Source organism: Ostrea edulis, chromosome 3 (genome assembly GCF_947568905.1).
Source record: "Ostrea edulis chromosome 3, xbOstEdul1.1, whole genome shotgun sequence".
NCBI classification, from domain to species: Eukaryota; Metazoa; Mollusca; class Bivalvia; order Ostreida; family Ostreidae; genus Ostrea; species Ostrea edulis.
Genome location: NC_079166.1, coordinates 15,705,149 through 15,724,362, shown reverse-complemented (window position 1 = coordinate 15,724,362; position 19,214 = coordinate 15,705,149). Strand labels below are relative to the sequence as shown.

At 35.5% G+C, this 19,214-nt stretch overlaps 1 protein-coding gene across 2 annotated transcripts in view; it reads right to left on the bottom strand.

Annotated features, from left to right (window-relative positions):
* Positions 1–10,315: 10,315 nt before the first annotated feature.
* Positions 10,316–19,214, bottom strand: part of LOC125674798 (glucose dehydrogenase [FAD, quinone]-like) — a 17,066-nt gene continuing 8,167 nt past the window's right edge. Inside the window, exons 7-12 of one of the 2 annotated variants that reach the window (XM_048912089.2) lie at positions 18,823–18,990; positions 18,293–18,443; positions 14,046–14,194; positions 13,512–13,704; positions 12,926–13,157; positions 10,316–12,774 (exon numbers count right to left, since the gene is read on the bottom strand). In XM_048912089.2, the coding sequence (XP_048768046.2) occupies positions 12,609–12,774; positions 12,926–13,157; positions 13,512–13,704; positions 14,046–14,194; positions 18,293–18,443; positions 18,823–18,990 (1,059 nt within the window). In that variant the 3' untranslated portion in view covers positions 10,316–12,608. The remainder of the gene's footprint in view (positions 12,775–12,925; positions 13,158–13,511; positions 13,705–14,045; positions 14,195–18,292; positions 18,444–18,822; positions 18,991–19,214) is intronic. The other variant, XM_048912088.2, reaches the window with a different exon arrangement.

Here is a 19,214-nt window from a genome sequence, read left to right as displayed (position 1 = left end):
TTATTGCAAATTGTTTCTATATAATATATTCAACTTGGACATGATATAAAACATGCACAGAATTCAGTATTATTGTTTGTAAGCTAGTTGAATTAAAAGTTTTTCAAAATACCTTTTTATAATATGTTTTGATCACTGATTTTGCAAAAATATACAGCTGTCCTATCAGTGTTGAAAATAAAAAAAAGTTGGAGTCCTATCAGTATGTAAGTCAAAATAAATACACATGTCCTATTGTATTTTGCACTGGTCCCTACTCCTCAATAAATATTGGCCGGTCCCTAAGAGAAAACACATGTACGCGCACACACACCCTCCCCCTATGCACGCGCGCAACCAAATATTACCCTGACAACCCCCCATTAATATACACCATCCTCCACACCCCCCCCCCCCCCCCAAGCAAAATAACAAACAAGAATAATTAAGCCTGTCTGGCTAGTGAAAAATCCGGGCTTAGAACAATGAGTATTGGTCGGATTTTGAAAATATCATCGTCGCAAGTCACGACTGAAATGTACACTCCTTTCCCCTTTCACGAGATGAGGGTACGTTTCAGCCGTGGCTTGCAACGATATGAAAATATACGATTCCATTTTCGACATTTGAGTATACATGTAGTTGGTGTTTGTCAAGCATTACCAGGGGTGTATTGAGGTGTACGTTCGTACTCCAATTAATAAAATACATAGGCAATAAACTTAAATGAAATGAAAATGAAAATTTATTTATTTATTCATTTTTTAAATTTTATTATTTATGTTTTTATTTATTTATTTTTTTTTTTTATTTATTTTTTTTTTTTTTACAAATATGATGGAATTTCCATTGACTTGGATAAAGTTATTGTTGATTTTGTTTCGAGGAGAGAACATTGGTTTCCTTCCTGTGGAATTGTCTGTGATCTAACAAACAAACAAACCCCCCCCCCCCCCCGCAAAAAAAAATGTATACAAGAAAATTAAATAAATAAATAAACGAAACCAGGCGTGTAGCCAGAAAAAAAAAAAGGAAAAAAAAAACTAATTGTGTACACAAAGTATGTCAAGTGGTCTGGGGGCCACCTTGAGACAGGCAGTGGGTTCAGGGCAAAGCCCTGGTGGAAGCACAGGGGGCAAAGCCCCCCTGAAACTCGTGGGTTTATCCAATGAAAAGACATATTTTTGTGCATAGAAACAGAGTTTCTTGTCAATTTCCAAAATAAAAGAATGCACAAAAATTATTTTCTAAAATGTTTTATCATGCCAACCTTGACTGGCGTTACATTAGTTGTGCGATTTTTTTTTTTTTTTTGGTTGGGGGGGGGGTGCTGTTTTCGACTACTGGTATAGATGGTAAATGTTACTGATAACAAAGAATATTCTACCGCGTAATCCGTCAAATACATGTACACGTGCATACATGATGTAAATTAACTAACATTCGACATGATGTTAAGGATTTGAAATTCAAAAGGACTTTAAATTTGAATGAATGGACATCATGATGTTGATTAGATTATAAACCGGTGTTGTATAGTAGATCTTCCCCCATAGCAGGGTTTCCCCCTCACGTTTTTTGGTATTGATTTTGGAAAACAGATTATGGAAAGTCAATCATGCAGGCTTTGTACAACAAATAATGATATTGCATATATTTGAGTATCGAAGAGTGTATGTTGCCGATAGTTTGAATGTAGATACATATATTTTCATAGAAATACATTTTAGAGATATAGTTAACAGTATTATACTGAAAAAGTATAACATATGCGAAATTATATATAAATTCATAAAAAGCATTTTGTGGACATCTTTATGTTTAATGATGTTCTGCAGTCTTAAATTGTATCGATATCTTGAATTAACAAAAGGCCAATAGGCCTTGACGGTCAAGTGAGCCCATGCATGGACCTGTTTGAAAGGCTTTTATATGCACAATCCCCCAAAGCCTTTACAATTGAAACATTTGGTAGATTGCATTATGTAACCTCTTTACAAAAGCATTCAGTGTTCAATATCTCAATATATTTTGGCAGATTAATTGACGGAATTTCAGACACCACCTCCCCTTCCAGCAAAGTCTTTCCCCAAAAGTATTATTCGGGTAGGCAGCATCTTGATCACCTCATCTTTCATCTTTTTATTTATCTAGTTTTCATATAACATGAAAAGAACTAGACATTATAAGGTTTTAAACATTATAAACATTAACTCTCGTTGACCATTTTACCACCACCACCCTCCTCATCCTGAAACCCTGCAACCTGGTTTACAAAATAAACAATTTTGTTAGATCATGAAATTTATAATTTTGTTAGAGGTTTCCTTGCTCAGTTTGTCTGTTATTTGCCTAGTAGTAGAGAAGATTTTTGAAGGAATTGTCACTATATGACTAATATGGCCACGCCCTAACAAAAGAACCCCTGCCCCAGGGGTCATGAAATTTACAATTTTGGTAGATACTTTCTGGCTCATCATTACTATATATTCAGTTAGTCTGCTATATGCCTAGGAGTAGAGAAGATTTTTAAAGAATTGCATATATTTTACAGTTTTTACCCCAACATTAAGGCCCATTCGAAGGTGGGTCATGAAATTTACATTTTCTGGTTGCCTTCTCCTATAGATGTTACATATCAAATTGGGTAAAGATTGGTCCAGTAGTTTTTGAGAAGTTGTTAACACTGGACGGACGATGGACAAGGGACGACGACTGACGCAGACCAATAGCAATAGGTCACCAGAGTGACCCAGGTGACCTAAAATGTTTATAATAAATGGTATTTATAAGATTTTATACTGAGATCATTTAAGACTTTAATTGTATCGGAGAACAGTTACGTAATTTATGTTCCAAAAACGGCTCCTCAAGTATCAGGGTATTAGCATTTTGCAAGGAGACAAAATAGGGAGGAAATTAGTGAATCTCTTATATTCAGCTTTAAATGAATATTTATAGGATTTCCAGTTGAATTATAGAAATGAGTTTGAAACATTCAAGAATAGTCGCTTTTTTCATTTTATTTGTAAAAGAATATTAACAAAATAAAATCCACAAACCAGAGAGAAACGCACATGAATGTGTGTGCAGGACTGCAGTTTTAACACTTGAATAATTCTATCCTACAATTTTATAAAATTATTATATGAAACTTAAAAAGTAACGAGAGGCCCATAAGCAAACATTGTTCACCTGAGCAGCAGGTCCTAGCAATAAACAAGCTTGAGCAAAACTATCATTATACTAGTACTTTGATTCAGGAAAAAAATTCAAATGTAACAACACAAAATTTATTATTTGATTATCATATCCCCCTGTAGAGGCCTATAACCCTTCATTTAAGCAGATTTAATCTAAGAATGCTTTGTGCCACGTTTGGTTGAAATTCGCCCGGTGGTTTTGGAGAAGAAGATTTTGAAAAGTCGTCAATGCATTTTTCCTATTTTGCTGTTATTGTGGCCCTTCATTTAAAGATCTTGAATCCCCATTACCCCAGGTAGCTTTGTGCCAAGTTTGGTTGAAATTGGTCCAGTGGTTCTGGAGAAGAAGTCGAAAATGTGGAAAGGTTACAACAGACGACGGACAAAAGGTGATCAGAAAAACTCAGTTGAGCGAGCTAAAAACGTTTTAGGAATGCATACTAAAAATCAAAACTTTTCCAGATTATTCTTCGTATACATGTAAGAATGAAATATGATGACGTTTTCCATTTGTCAGATTCAAAATAAATTCATCTATGGAGAAATTATGTAAACGAATATGTATAAATCAAAGTACTGACAGTACAGCTGGAACTGAGTTGCACCGCCTGGAGTAATTACGATTATATCGATAACATATTCACATCTATTAATCCACCAAAGACCTGAGATCAGTTGGGGGGGGGGGGGGGGGGGGGGTCCTCTCAAAAACGTCTAATTCAATTGAAAAATCCTACTTCCCCCTCATGGGGTGTAAAGAATCATGTCTAACGAGAGAGCGATCAAGGGAATTTGGAAATTAACTATCCATTTAGGATATAAAAGAAATGAATAGCCAAAAAAGGATTAATTTCAGAATGGAAAGAATATGTATGGGAATCGTCTGCCGTAAACGTAACCGGGATGAAAAGAAGGGGGAAAATCTACTATATAGTAGGTTTTCCGTGGGGGTCATCTGGCTATAAAAAGGGGAAAATCCTACTGTATAGCCACATTTCCGTGGGGGAAGATCTACTATATAGCCATTTTCCCAGGGGGGGGGGTACTATATAGCCATTTTTCCGGAGGGAAAGATGGCTAGGGGGAAAGGCTACTGTACAACACCGGCACTATCTAATGCAGTTATTTTAGGCACAACCATCCTAATGACAAATCTCTCTCTCTCTCTCTCTCTCTCTCTCTCTCTCTCTCTCTCAAAACAAAAGATTTGAACGCAACTGCGTACTTGCGTATAGACAGCTACACCCTGGAAGTCATGTCTTTTCTTTAAGTGTGTGACTTTTGACAATGCACAATTCTTTTAAAAGCGTAAAGATAAATACGTAAAATATGAATTCCATGTCCTCCAAAAGGTGCTAAACTCCAGACCAAGATTTCACCTGCTCTCAGATCCCAGCTCGTCCCTACCCCTGGGTCCCTACCTGAGGTTCAACATGGGCCCATTGGGGATCCCTAACCCCCCCGTCTATTTAGGAAGTCCACATTGATCCCCTCTAGTTATGTCCCTGATTAGGTGTTTTAAATAATCTCCCCCTTTTACTCCGGGCTGAGTATCATTTTTCTCTCCCCCTTCTCTCTCTTTATTCAAAATGCATTCTGATGAATTGCGCCTTCAATATGTATTTTCTATTTAATCTATTGTTGAAGATGAAAAACATTTTTTACTTGATTGTCCTGTGTATGAACATATTAGAAAAATGCATTCAAAACTATTAGATATTAATACCTTATTTTGTTTACTAAATCCACATAACCTTGTATCTACAAAACAAACCTGTCTATACATCAGAGACCGTTTTAATGTTAGAAATAAGTTTTCAACAGTTTGATATTTTGTAATGTATCAATATATATGTGTATCTATGTATGGCTAGCAACACATTCTTATATAATGTGCTTTAGTGCCAATAAAGAATTGAATTGAATTGAATTGAATAATCTAAATTTTCATGACATTTGTCTAGAAAATCTGTAAAATTATTTAGCGGATATGGCTATATATTGTCTTAGAAGAGTTTTCGTAGAGACCGAATTGTAGATATCAATTCATTTTTTCAAAAAGTAATTAAATATCGACACATAATTAATTGATGACTAAATAAATTAACGAATACATGCGACCATGTCCAGTACACATACATGTGTTTGACACTTCGTCGTGAGTTAGGTCCCTTTGAGGGGTCAACCAAAGGTCAATCGGTGAACTTTACCTTAAGGTACCAACGCAAGGCATGATTGCTGTGAATTTTAGGTATTTTATCAAGCTTTCATACAAGTTCATGGGTTGCCCCACCCAGAGGCATTATTGTAGTTAACTGCGATTAATGGGGAAATAAGAAATACCAAAGCTACAGATAAGAATTTTTTTAACCTGTAGATGGCGGAAAAAGCATGCAACTTGGACGAAATGTTAAATTGAAATGTATAAATCAGTGATTTATACTGTCTTCCATCTATTATGTACGTCACCCGTGCCTGTCAATTAAAAAATGCTATATACACAGGGAGCTAACAGCGTTAGGGACAAATATGATTGGATGAAGTTAAAAAGTACATTTTTGGGGGGTGGGGGGTGGGGGTGTTTATTTTATCGATATAGTATACATAAGTGTAAATGTGAAGCATGAATATTATTCTGATACATGTAATTATCTTTTAATGTGTTTCTCAACTAATTCCCGTTGAAAAATAATAAAATTCCCATTTTAGAAATTTTATAACGGCTTTGCTTTACTGATTCTTTTTACGCGGCGATTTCAAAGTGTAAAGAACTCTGATGATGAGTACCTCATAACGTTTGAAGTAAATTTATAACAGCTGGGAAGAAATCAAACAATTAGATTTAATAACAGAACGCAGATTATTGATAATTATACTACGTCAGCTGTAGACCAAGCTAATATTCTCCCTATACCAAACGCTAACTTGTTTCAGCTGAAATTATATATTTTACATGTACATAAAAGTGATGATGAACTTACTGAACCCAAACACTGGATTTTCACTAAAATCTTTCGTCTTGCATAAAAAGACACGAAGTTCAGTGTTTATGTGAACACGTCTTATTGTTTGTGATGTATATATACTATCTATAAGAAATTCATTAATTTTTGCTAATTCACCTCTTGGATTTAGACCAAAAATGATAATTGTAAACATGTATGATATGAAGGAGCGAGTTATCTCAAGAGAGGGGACGAGTTGTCCCAAAGAGGGGGCGAGTTGTCTTGAGGGCGAGTTGTCCCAATGAGGGGGCGAGTTGTCTTGAGGGCGAGTTGTCTTGGGGGCGAGTTGTCCGTTTTTGCCTATAATAGCTATAAAACTTCATTGTTATTTCGGATTTCAAACATTTCGGTTGAGCATCACTGAAGAGATATAATTTGTCGAAATGCGCATCTGGTGCATCAAAATTGGTACCGTATAAGTTTTACATTACATATGATGTAATCGTAGGAAGAAGTGAGTTTGATGGGGTCTACCGTGTTGTGTCTAAACTTCGTGAAATGCACTACCGCTACAGCAAGGACTAAACAACTATGGCTACCTTAAATCCCATTTTGCTACCTTGGTTCGTAGCTTCGTTCAGAGCTAAAGAAAACATAGACAGCAATTAAGTGTATTATTATTTTTAGATGCATGTGTAAATTCACAAAATCATTTCGTAGATTTATATTCGTTGAAATATAAAACTCCTCGATCTTGTGACATCTATAAAATTTATGTTTCGATTCATACATGCTGTCGTATTTACCGATGATCTTACATTATTATCACATTGATCAAGGTAAAAGTCGCTAAGGGACTCACATGTATCTTTGTTATTAAGAGAGGAAGAACTCAACATATTTTGAGGTGAAATGGTCAAAGGTCAAGTCACTACGGCACTTACATTTACTGATTGTCTATATTGCGCGGGAATGCCCTGAGCTCTTGCTTACAGTTTAAACACGTCATTTCTTGTAATTGAGGGCATGGCCATGTTCACATTGTAATAAATGTATATGAACAAGTGAAGATAACGAATAGTGATCAATCTGATAAATCCTATAATGAACATATTTAAGAGAAGGGGAAAGAAGGACCTCTGGATAAACTATGGGATCAAGTGGCTATGAGGAGTAAACATTCCCTGCTGACCGGTCACACCCACCGTGAGACCTATATTATACTCAGGTAAACGGAGTAATCCGTAGTCAAAATCAGTATGTAAAGAACACTAGGCAGCATTTTACTCAGTGCTAGCGTGTATTAGCAAACTAGATCATTACAGCGACCATAGAAATTGTGAAATGCGGACTTTAAACGAGGCTGTTGAAATCACTGCAACATCAACTTATTTGTTGTATACTATTTTGGGGTGCGTTCAGAATAAACCCAGTGGTACCATCACCGATTTGCCAATGGCATATATTTGAATCGGTGGTACCATTGGATCCTTGTGTACTCTAAAACGAGTTTGGGTTACAAATGTTGAGAGATCCAAAAGAAAAATGGTATCATTGGTATACAAATGGCTGATCAATTAGCACGAAATGTCAAACAAAGATATATTCATGTCTATTTATATAATTTTGCAGCAAGAAGATGCGTTTAGAAATATGTTTTTAATTGCTGTTAATGCAAGGTGAAGATAACGAACAGTGATCAATCTCACAACTCCCACAAGCAATACAAATAGACAGTTGGGCAAACACGGACCCCTGGACACACCAGAGGTGGGATCAGGTGCCTAGGAGGAGTAAGCATCCCCTGTTGACCGGTCACACCCGCCGTGAGTCCTATATCCTGATCAGGTAAACGGAGTTATCCGCAGTCAAAATCAGTGTGTCAAGAACGGTTTAACAATCGGTATGAAACACGTCAGACAGCATTTGACCCAATGCAAGATTGTATTGACGAACTAGATCGTAATAACGACCATAGAATTTACGAGATGCTGACTTCGATCGAGACTTTTGAAACCCCTGTACCATGCTGTTATTTCTCATGCAGATAATTTTCTCCATCTTCACTATCAGAGGTTTTTTAGTCCATAAATGGGGCGAGGGGCGAACCAAAAACCCTTGACTAGCGAAGATTCCCTTGTAAAACTCGAAGGAGCGATTATTAAGCATCATATACATGGGTCGAATGAATATGAGTTCCGTACCTATACTGGATTCCTAAACTACATAAAAACCCTTACAAACAAAGATACATTGCTGGATCCAGTAAGTGCTCTACCAAGCCCCTATCTTTGCTCCTCACGAAAATGTTAACAGCTGTGAAGGAGAAACTTCAAACTTACTGTGCGACTACATATGCCAGAAGTGGTGTTAATCAAATGTGGATTCTAAAAAATTCTAAAGAACTTTTAGTAAACTTGAAATCACAGAAGTTTTCCCAAATCAATAGCATTAAAACCTATGACTTTTCAACACTATACACGACCATTCCTCACGATAAATTAAAGACTAGACTTTTTGACATCATAGACAGTTGCTTCTTCAACAAACACGGAAAACGGAAATACTCATATCTAGTGATCAGTCATTCAAAAACTTACTTTGTTAAACACCACTCTGATTCCACGCACAAGTACTCTGAAGTTGAAATAAAAAACATGATAGAGTTCCTCATTGACAATATCTTCGTGGTCTTTGGTGATCAGGTCTTCCAACAGTCTGTTGGAATTCCCAAGGGCACGAATTGTGCTCCTTTGTTAGCTGACCTGTTTTTATATTCATATGAAGCAGAATTTATTTAAAAACTTCTACGTGAGAAGAAAAAATCTCTCGCTGTGACCTTCAGTTCGACTTTTAGATATATCGATGACGTTTTGTCTATTAACAATGATAGCTTTCATTCATATGTCGATTTGATATATTCCTGTGAGCTCGAAATAAAGGACACCACAGAGTGGTCCACTTCTGCTTCATACTTAGATATTTTATTGAAAGTAGAGATTAACGGCAAACTGACAACTCAACTGTATGACAAACGGGATGATTTCACCTTCTCCATCGTCAACTTCCCACATTTATGTAGCAATATTCCATTATCACCTGCATATGGTGTTTATCTCAACTAATTCGATATGCAAGAGCTTGTTCTGGGTATAGTCGGTTTTTAAATCGAGGTAAGCTACTGACAAACAAGTTGATGGTACAGGGATGTCAACAGTCTCGATTGAAGTCAGCATTTCGCAAATTATAATGTCGTTATAACGATCTAGTTCGTCAATACAACCTCGCATTGGGTCAAATGCTGTCTGACGTGTTTCATACCGATTGTTAAGCCGTTCTTGGCACACTGATTTTGACTACGGATAACTCCGTTTACCTGACCAGGATATGAGGCTCACGGCGGGTGTGACCGGTCAACAGGGGATGCTTACTCCTCCTAGGCACCTGATCCCACCTCTGGTGTGTCCAGGGGTCCGTGTTTGCCCAACTATCTATTTTGTATTGTTTGTAGGAGTTATGAGATTGATCACTGTTCGTTATCTTCACCTTGCATGCACTCGATGTTTTTAAAACCCATTTCCGCCTCTCCAGGGACATGTTTGACGCAACCGATCAGATACTGTCTTCGGTTGATGTCTACGAAGATTTAACAGAAAAAGTGTCATAGAAAATGTGTTGCCTTCAGCGTGTACGCAATGCCCACCATTTTTGATTACGTCATAAATAAAATTACCAACGCTAACAGAGCTCTAGGATGTCTGCAGAAATGTTTACCATCGGTAAATTTTTATCGACAAACATTGGAACCACTGTCGATGGTAACTATTGTTGACAAACGGGAGTACTTTGAGCACACTTCATACATCAAGTTAGTGCAAGGGCTAATGATAAAAAATGGTTCAATAAAATTGAAACACAACTTCAAAAGCAGATTTCAATTAAACATTGTTAAGCATATTTACCAGTTGGCAATCCCTGTATATGTATTATGTACATGTATGGAGAATCGCTTGACAAAATGCTTATCGTAACAATAGTGTCGATATCGTAATGCAAAGAAACCTTAAAAATGCAATTAACCTATATAACTTTAAACCCTAGCTATTCTACGGAATCACAGTTGTGTAATAATAATTCAGTGCACCTTAAAGAGAAAGGAGACTATAGCGAATAGTAATCAATCTCACAGATTTAATAATGAAATTAATATAGCACATAGTGGTGTTGCATATTGAATAAAATCCAGGATGTTAATCCAAACATTTTTACTAATATTTAAAATGTGTGCCCAGAACACACTAATAAACATAATGATTTTGTTATGAACACTATGACTCTTCACAGATTTCAACCCACTTGGCAACCCCATTGTCTTCGGACAACGTTTGTTAAATTCATGTATTGTTATTGTATCAAGATGTAGGTTTACTTGAAGATATAGGGCCCACATGCACGACGGGTATGACCGGTTGACGAGGGATGCTTGCAATCTGCTAGGCACTTTGGATGTTTCCATGAGTCGTTTTTGCCGTACGCTTAATTTTGTACTCTTTATTCAATTTATCACTGTTCGTTATCTTCACCTTTCATTAGAGTGATCACGTCGTTATCTTCATGTTTCATCCATTTAACAATTCTCACTTTCATTGATAATTAGATTCCCATTGAATCTAAATAAAAGACACCACCACATCTTCCATATCTGCTTCATATTTGGATATTTTATTGAACATAGATGTAAACGACAAACTAAGAATTCAACTTCATGACAAACGGAGTCTCTTAAGGTTTTCAAGAGTTGAAATGCAGTAATATGTTTTAAAATGAGAAAAATCAAATAGAGTAGAGATAAATATCATAAAAACGCGGCACGTAATCGGATCAATGAATTATATACTTCCACACAATGTTTCGACCCTGAATTCGTTTTAATGAAACGAAGCTCAAAATTACAACAATACATGTAGGTTGCAGGCTGTATACATTTTAAAATAGAGTAGTGGTGATTTTCATATCATGTTAAGATGTTTTAACAATTTTCGGTAATAATGGGCAAACATGATTTTATCACCTAGTGCCCCTTTGATTTTTCGGAAGGTGATAAATATTTTTAAATTGTTGGGTCAATATTTAGTATGTCACTGGCTTGCTCGCAATATAGAGGGCGTTCATCACACAGAAACTTGTGAGTTCCCTCGTGAGTAATGCATAAATTTGCAAAGACCTGCCTTCTTTTCCCACAGCAGTAACGTGAATTATGCAATTCTTAATGACATTTTTTGTAGCTTCGCAGTGTAGAGAAGATTATTCCACTGTTTACTGATTTCCAGCATTCACAACCCACTAATGCAAAAGTATATGTTAACATTACATCCTACTTTTAATTTTTTACACTAGCTGGAAAAAATACGTTCCTACCAAACAATTATAACACGATATCAGTTTGTGTAGTAATCGATACACAAGCCACTTAATTCTACACATGTACTTGAACAACATCTACAGTAGCACTCGTTGTTTGTCAGTTTTACTTTGCATAACTAATGCAGTAACTTTTCGTCTACAAACCAAGACAAACCAGAGAACCCCGTTTCCCGACCCGACTTATGTCTCAGATGAGTAGGCAATCCAATGTTTCTTATGTTATGTGGGTTGTCTATATTGTTACCGTCGCGAATTTAAGTTTACATGACATAGTTTGTAGGTTTTTATTGGGTTCTATATTTGTGATCTTTGAAGATTATTAATGCATAATATATACCCTACAAGACAGTCCTGTGGGGGTCCGGGTTTGAATAGGTCATCGGTACCCCTTGCTTGTCGCAAGACCGCAGAAATTGAGACCCCTTGTCACAGCAGATCTGGCACGATAAAGATCCCTACCTGCTCAGAGGCCGTTAAAGCGCCGATCAGAGGCCTAAATTTTGCATCCCTTCATCGGCAACGGTGACGTCTTCATATGAGTGAAAAATTCTCGACGGGACGTTAAACAATATACATTCAATCAATCAATTAACCTACAAAATATATTATAGCATCAATTACAGTATTGAAATAATGAATCACATTATTAAAATAAAATCTAATATTATTATAGCATCAATTACAGTATTGAAATAAATAATCACATTATTAAGATAAAATCTAATATTTATCATAGGGAATAAAATGAACTGCATTACACTGAAACTTTACTATGTAATAGATATAAAATCGATAAAGATATACTGATTATGATAAATCTCATCATACTCATATACAATATCGATATGAAAAGGTGTAGATAAAGAACAGTGATCAATCTCACAACTCCTTTAAGAAATAGAATGAGAGAGTAGGGCAAACACGGACCTCTGGTGGGATCAGGTGCCTAGGAGTAGTAAGGATTCCCTGTTGACCGGTCACATCCGCGCGAGCCCTATATCTTAATCAGGTAAACGGAGTAATCTATAATTAGAATTAGCGTGCTAAACTTGTTTTCTTATAAATTGACACTTCTTTCTCTGATATATTTCACACTGTCTATATTTCTGATCATATCTGCTGCCTTTTCTGCGATCATTATTGTTGGAGCATTGGTATTTCCAGAGAGCACATTCCGCATAACGGAAGCATCAACAACTCGTAGATTTTGGATCCCTCTTACTCTGTAAACGAACAAATATTACACCAGGTTAATAAATGAAAACAAACATATGTATATATAAGATTAAGGCAATTCACTTGTAGTGCTAGATTGTCCTGCCCAAACTACGACTATTGGTGCCAAAAGGTTGTAATTTTAATAACCTGACAAACCTCAGTTCAGGATCGACCACTGCCGTTGGATCATCTTTGGCTCCCATTCGACAGGTGGAGGTAGGGTGGTACAAAGTATGGGTATAGTGTCTTATTCTACACATCCAGTACTCGTCTGAATCTCGAGTTAAATCATCGCATTGAGGAATGTATGATTCCAAGGGATCCTGTGGTGAGGCACCAATAGACTTGAATGCTTTAGTGTTACTTATCCTTAAAGCATCTCGTACTCCTAAAATCAAAGACGGTATGAAATATAAAAGGGATAAGGGTATTCATAAAAATTGGAATTAAATGATACATACGCAATGACGTTGACAAGATATGCATATAATAATAGTGAGTTGGAAAGAAAATCTAGATTTGAAATTTTTTTGCGAACTAGGCAAAACATTTTTATTGCCTATCATTTAATCTTTTCATCAGATTAATAACATGCCATGAACGTACACAGTCTTAAATGTTGGATGGATAATTTCATCCTTTATTCTGGTATTTGGTATATCTACGGGTATTGATTTAAATGTTAACATTATACGTCATACTTAAACAGTACTTTGAAAATTTAATATCTAAATCCACAAACCTTTCAAAAACGTCTTGATGTCGTCTGGGTGATCAAGGTAGTTTGGATCTATGAGTGGCGGATCAAAAGGATCATCACTCTGAAGACGTATGGTCCCTCTACTCTTAGGATGGAGAAAAATCGGGACCATCATAAAAGTTCCTATGTTTCGGTCTTTATTTCTCTGATATTCATTTTCTTTGCCTTCCTTTAGCTTCAACAAATATGCAGAAACTAGTAATTTGTCTAAGTATTTAAATAATTGACATGGATAGAATACAAGTACCAAAGCACAGTAATTTCATATAGTATATATAGACTTCCATTTCTATTGACGAGGACCAAAACTATATTTTTGTTAAGAGTGAAACAAAAATGCTTCACCGATTGGCCGAACAAAGCTGACAGTGGCTGGTAATGTCGAAAGTGTTTAATGATATTCGTTCAATTACTGCATTGGACATAATGTATGTTGTAAAAAAGTATTTCTTTTTCTTGTTCAGAAACTTTCATTTTGCCACAATGCTGAAGTCTCGATCTAAAAAAGAAACATACCTTATGATCAAGATTAAAAACATCTAAATACAGTTTAACATTTTCATTTGGAAGCATAAAACTGTAAAAGGTGATCTGAAGATGTGGCAGAAGATTTTCGTCATCCGTGAAAAACGACGTGCCCTCAAAGTGAGTCTTGCTCATGATACCTGAAATAACATATATATATATATATATATATATATATATATATATATATATACCATATAAATTACCATATATATAAGGGATGGTAATTTTTAATCGGTTAACTGGTTATTCGGTCGGAACGGTGGTAATCGGTTGCAAAATCCGTAATGGGTTTATCGAAATAAAAATAGTAATAATATAAAACTTATGCGGTACCAATTTTGATGCACCAGATGCGCATATCGACAAATAATGTCTCTTCAGTGATGCTCAACCGAAATGTTTGAAATCCGAAATAACTATGAAGTTTTTGAGCTAAATATAGCCAAAAACAGCGTGCCAAAAAAGTGGAACCAAATTCGTCCAAGGATAAGAGCTATGCATGAGGGAGATAATCCTTAATTTTGAAATGAATTTCTAAATTTTGTAACAGCAATTGAATATAAATAATAAAATAGCATAAGATGTTGCGTGAGATATGGATACAATAAAGATAATCAAATATATGATAAAATCAATTGGAACTCATGTCTTGATTCAAACATTTTTAAAAATAAGTTTAAAAGACGTGAACTAGCCAAAATAAGTTGAGTGTAAATCAAGTAATAAGGGATTTTTATGATTTTTAGTGTTAAAATAGAGGGATATCCCCGAATTTCAGAAAAGCTGCCTCCGTGAAACAAAATGAATTTAGCATGAACATGTTCTTTGAGTTTTGCACTAAAAAACTGTCGCTTTGAAATATTGTTTCACAAGGACATTTTTGTTGTAAATTTCAAAACATCGACACGATTTCATTGATACCATTTTCCACTTCACCTCTACGTTATTTTTCCATTGCTACTTAAGTTCTACTGCTTGGTTCAGTGGATAAGATCGTAGAATTCAAAGTGTAAAGAAGATACCCCTTTTAACGACCGGGTAAGGTTTTTTTTTTAATATTGCATTTTTTATCTAAATTTTTTCTTAATTGAAACACACTTACAATATGCCGAATTTGAAATAAAATTCGAACCTAGACACTGTTTAATTTGTGAATGGGAGTCGCAACAAACACGTCGAACACAGCATATGATACCTGTGTTTTAAAAGTCAAGGCTGTTAACGAGAAGTCATAGGTTTTTAAGCTTTGACAGAAAAATTTCAAACAAGGTATATAACTGTTAAACAGTTTGAATGGATAAGACAACATGTATTCCGGTAGAAAATTGCTATGGTAATCAATGTTTTCAGGTGCATGTACTTGGAAGTTTGTTGAACTTTATTAATGAGTATTAAACTTCCCATATTTTGTTCTGTGGTCAGAGTTATGTACAGATGGTTGTAAAAATAATGCATACGAGTATAAGAGTTTTTAGACTGTAGTATCATAGAATATCAAATATTTGATACACTCGTAACCCTATGCATTGTGTTTAATACTCAGAAAAATTAAAACAATTTAATTTTCACGATGTCAAAAATTATGCTTAGACTATGTACGGACACATTGAATATTTTAGGCTTGCCCATAGTACTGGGGAATCCCACAGGTATTCAAATGACAAATGCGTAATAAGAGTTTAAATAGGAATGAAAGTAAGTTTTAAGTTACTGCTAGCTTATGTAGAAAGAGTTTTTGTAAGGAAGATATTGCATGCATGTGTGTGATGTTGTGTGTCAGATCATCTATGTATATGTTATTGTAAATGTCTAAAAATAAAGCATGATAAATAACGTTTTACGTCACCGGTGTTTAAATACAAGGCAAAAAGCTGCCATTAGGGAATATTACCGCTTCTGTGCAAGACCCTCTTTCCCAGTCCATTTCCAAAAACTCTAGATAGTCCTATGTTTGCCTTTTCACGTATCTAATCAGTTAATTTTGAGATAATTAACGGTATTGACGGCACGCAAGGAAATGTGCTAATTAATGTTTGAAATCCGCTTCACTGTTCCAACTCTCCAATGTTTCTTTAATCTTCAAAACATAAAATCCGTGTTGAGTACTTTTGATTTAAATGTTTTACATAATGTAGTATGTATCTGTTACACCTCGATTTGTCATTGAACATGTCGCCACTTTCGACATCGCACGTATGGAAGTATTTCAAAAGATATTTCTCCTCGTAAACAAATTGACAAGTTGCCAATCCTCAGCTGTTATTGAACAAATATTTTTTTGAACGAAAATGGCAAATAAAATATTAGTTCTGACGATGGTGAAAGCTTAGAAGCGAAATTTGGTCTTTGGTCTTTATTTTTCTCTGAAGTCTTGTGCATCTTTCTTGTTTTCTTTGTTTTATCACATTATTGCTAATTAAAAATAAACAGACTATTCTTTATATTCGATTGCCATCCCTACTAATATTGTGTCTTGCTGAACGTCTCGCTCGAGAATTTTTCACTCATATGGAGACGTCACCAATATATATATATATATATATATATATATATATATATATATATATATATATGTGTGTGTGTGTGTGAGACTTTAAAGTGCGATGGTCGCTCCAAAGTGCGATGGTCACGCCAAAGTGCAATGGTTCGTTAACGTTAAGGACACCAAAGTGCGATGGCCACGCAAAAGTCCGATGGTGCAGAGTTCAATAACGTTTGTGACGTCACGTCATTATGACGCCATTCTTAACGTCTTTCAAAATAAAACCGAAGAAATGCAACACGGACGACAGCAACAGCAAGGTATACATGGTTGAGGATATTGAGAACGGCAAAGTACATTTGTTGTCGAACTATCTACTTCGCCCAAACATTCTTTAATTCATGATCATTTATTACTCGTGACGTACACGTAATAGAATCCTGGGGATATGCTATAATGCAAAACATTCTATAGGATTTCGCGTTGGAAAATTTTGTGTTTAATAACACAACAACTAGATGGTAACGAAATAAGTTGAACTTCTTATTTTTTATGCATGGATTTTGCACTGATATTTTAGTGAAACAACATACGGTTGGTACAGTCTGTACCAAAACACTGTGTCGTTTACAAACCAATGGATTTCGGCGTGTCAAACCATCGCACTTTGGCGTGTCAAACCATCGCACTTTGGCGCATGAGTGTGGAGCATCGCACTTTGGCGTGTCACATCATCGGGGTTTGGAGCAGACCATCGGGGTTTGGCGTGACCATCGCACTCTCGAGTCCCATCGCACTTTGGAGTCTTACACACACACACACACACACACACACACACACACACACACACACATATATATATATATATATATATATATAATAGAATCCTTCATTAGTACGAGTGTGAGATAGGGAAATTCCACCGAGGGGACAAGATTCGCAGTCTTGGACGAGGCTTTGCCGAGTCCTAGACAGCGAATCTTGTTCCAGAGGTGGAATTTCCCTATCCCACACGAGTAAATAATGAAGGATTATTTTTCTCACATTTTAACCACAGTTTAGTGCATAAAATTAGGAGCTTTCAGAAAATTTTAGATTATCAAAATCCTCATTTGAACTTCGATACAAAAACTAATTAGATAGGCAGACAGAGCATACCCGAAAATGGTTTACATTGTAACTAAAAAAAACCAAGGTTGTCCACCAGAAAGCTATACTACATTAAAATTTAAAGATAACAATGCACAGTATTTTTACTTCACTGTGTAACATAAATCTTCACCGTGTAACGTAAATCATAGAAAATATATGACGTCACAATCAAATGACGTCGCAGCAGTGTGAGACAGAAAAATCTCACATGGCTGTCTCACATGGGTAAAGTCGATCTCACACTGGTGATAATGTGAGAAATATATATATATATATATATATATATATATATATATATATATATATATATATATATATATATAATCCAAATAGAAAGAGTTGATATCACACAGTCTAAATTGAAAAGCAGGAAAATATGCAATTCCCAACTATATTCAAATCTCTAGCGTTTTCTGGATTTTAACATACATCCTCAGGTGAATACAAATATTGAATATATTGATATTCAACATTTGTATTCAACAAACGTCAACATATCCCTATATTTCTAAAACGATTAAGATTGAACAGTAAAAAAAAAATAATAGAGACATTGGGTGTATTTATTAGTCTAAGTCAAAAAGAGTTCAGCTAATATCACCTGACTTAAATGCCATGTACTGAAGTTTGCTTATTGGTGACAGAATCTTGGTTAAGGTAGCTACACTTGTGGTATTGTCATGGAAATTTAAAAGCGTCATTAAATGGTCCTGTAAATTTTCTCCAACAGGTAGATCAGCAATCATTGGGATCTATATAACAACAAAGACAGTTATTTAAGTCAAACATCAATTTCTGTCAGTATTTCATAGAAAACAATTCTAACCAAAATTTTTTGTCATTCATGTTTCAAATACAAGCATTGATTTTCGAGCGATTTCAACGATATCTAAGAAGGAATTTCTAATATGCAAATGACAATGGTTTTATTATCTTTACATACAAAAATTATTATTAAGTTGTGCTGGTAATTCTATGTGTGGCTAAAGAAAAAATACTGAAGTAAACAACTGATTTTGAAAAAGAAATTATAGCAGGGATTCAAAAGATATATACAGCATGCTTAGAATCATAACGAGTAACTTAGTATTTATCATCGATATTAAATATCATCAATATTGACTGGCATACCCCCTTGGATTCCAGATGCTCCTTCGGTCCTATTCCAGACAGCATCAGGATCTGGGGTGAACTGACCGCCCCCGCGGACACAATCACTTCTTTGTTTGCCATTATCACGTGCTTCTTGTTGTTTCTCACGAACGATACACCATTGGCCTTTCTATCTTGAATAATAATCTATAAGAAAGGCGAAGATAACGAACAGTGATCAATCTCATAACTCCTATAAGCAATACAAAATAGATAGTCGGGCGAACAAGAACAACCTTCGGTATTATGCACAGCTTTATCACTTTGGATATGCAAGATACTGATCACGTGATTGATGTATATAATAAGGGACTTAACGTTATAATAAGGGCTTCTTTTGCTCTACTAGCTATGACATTAATACTACTGAA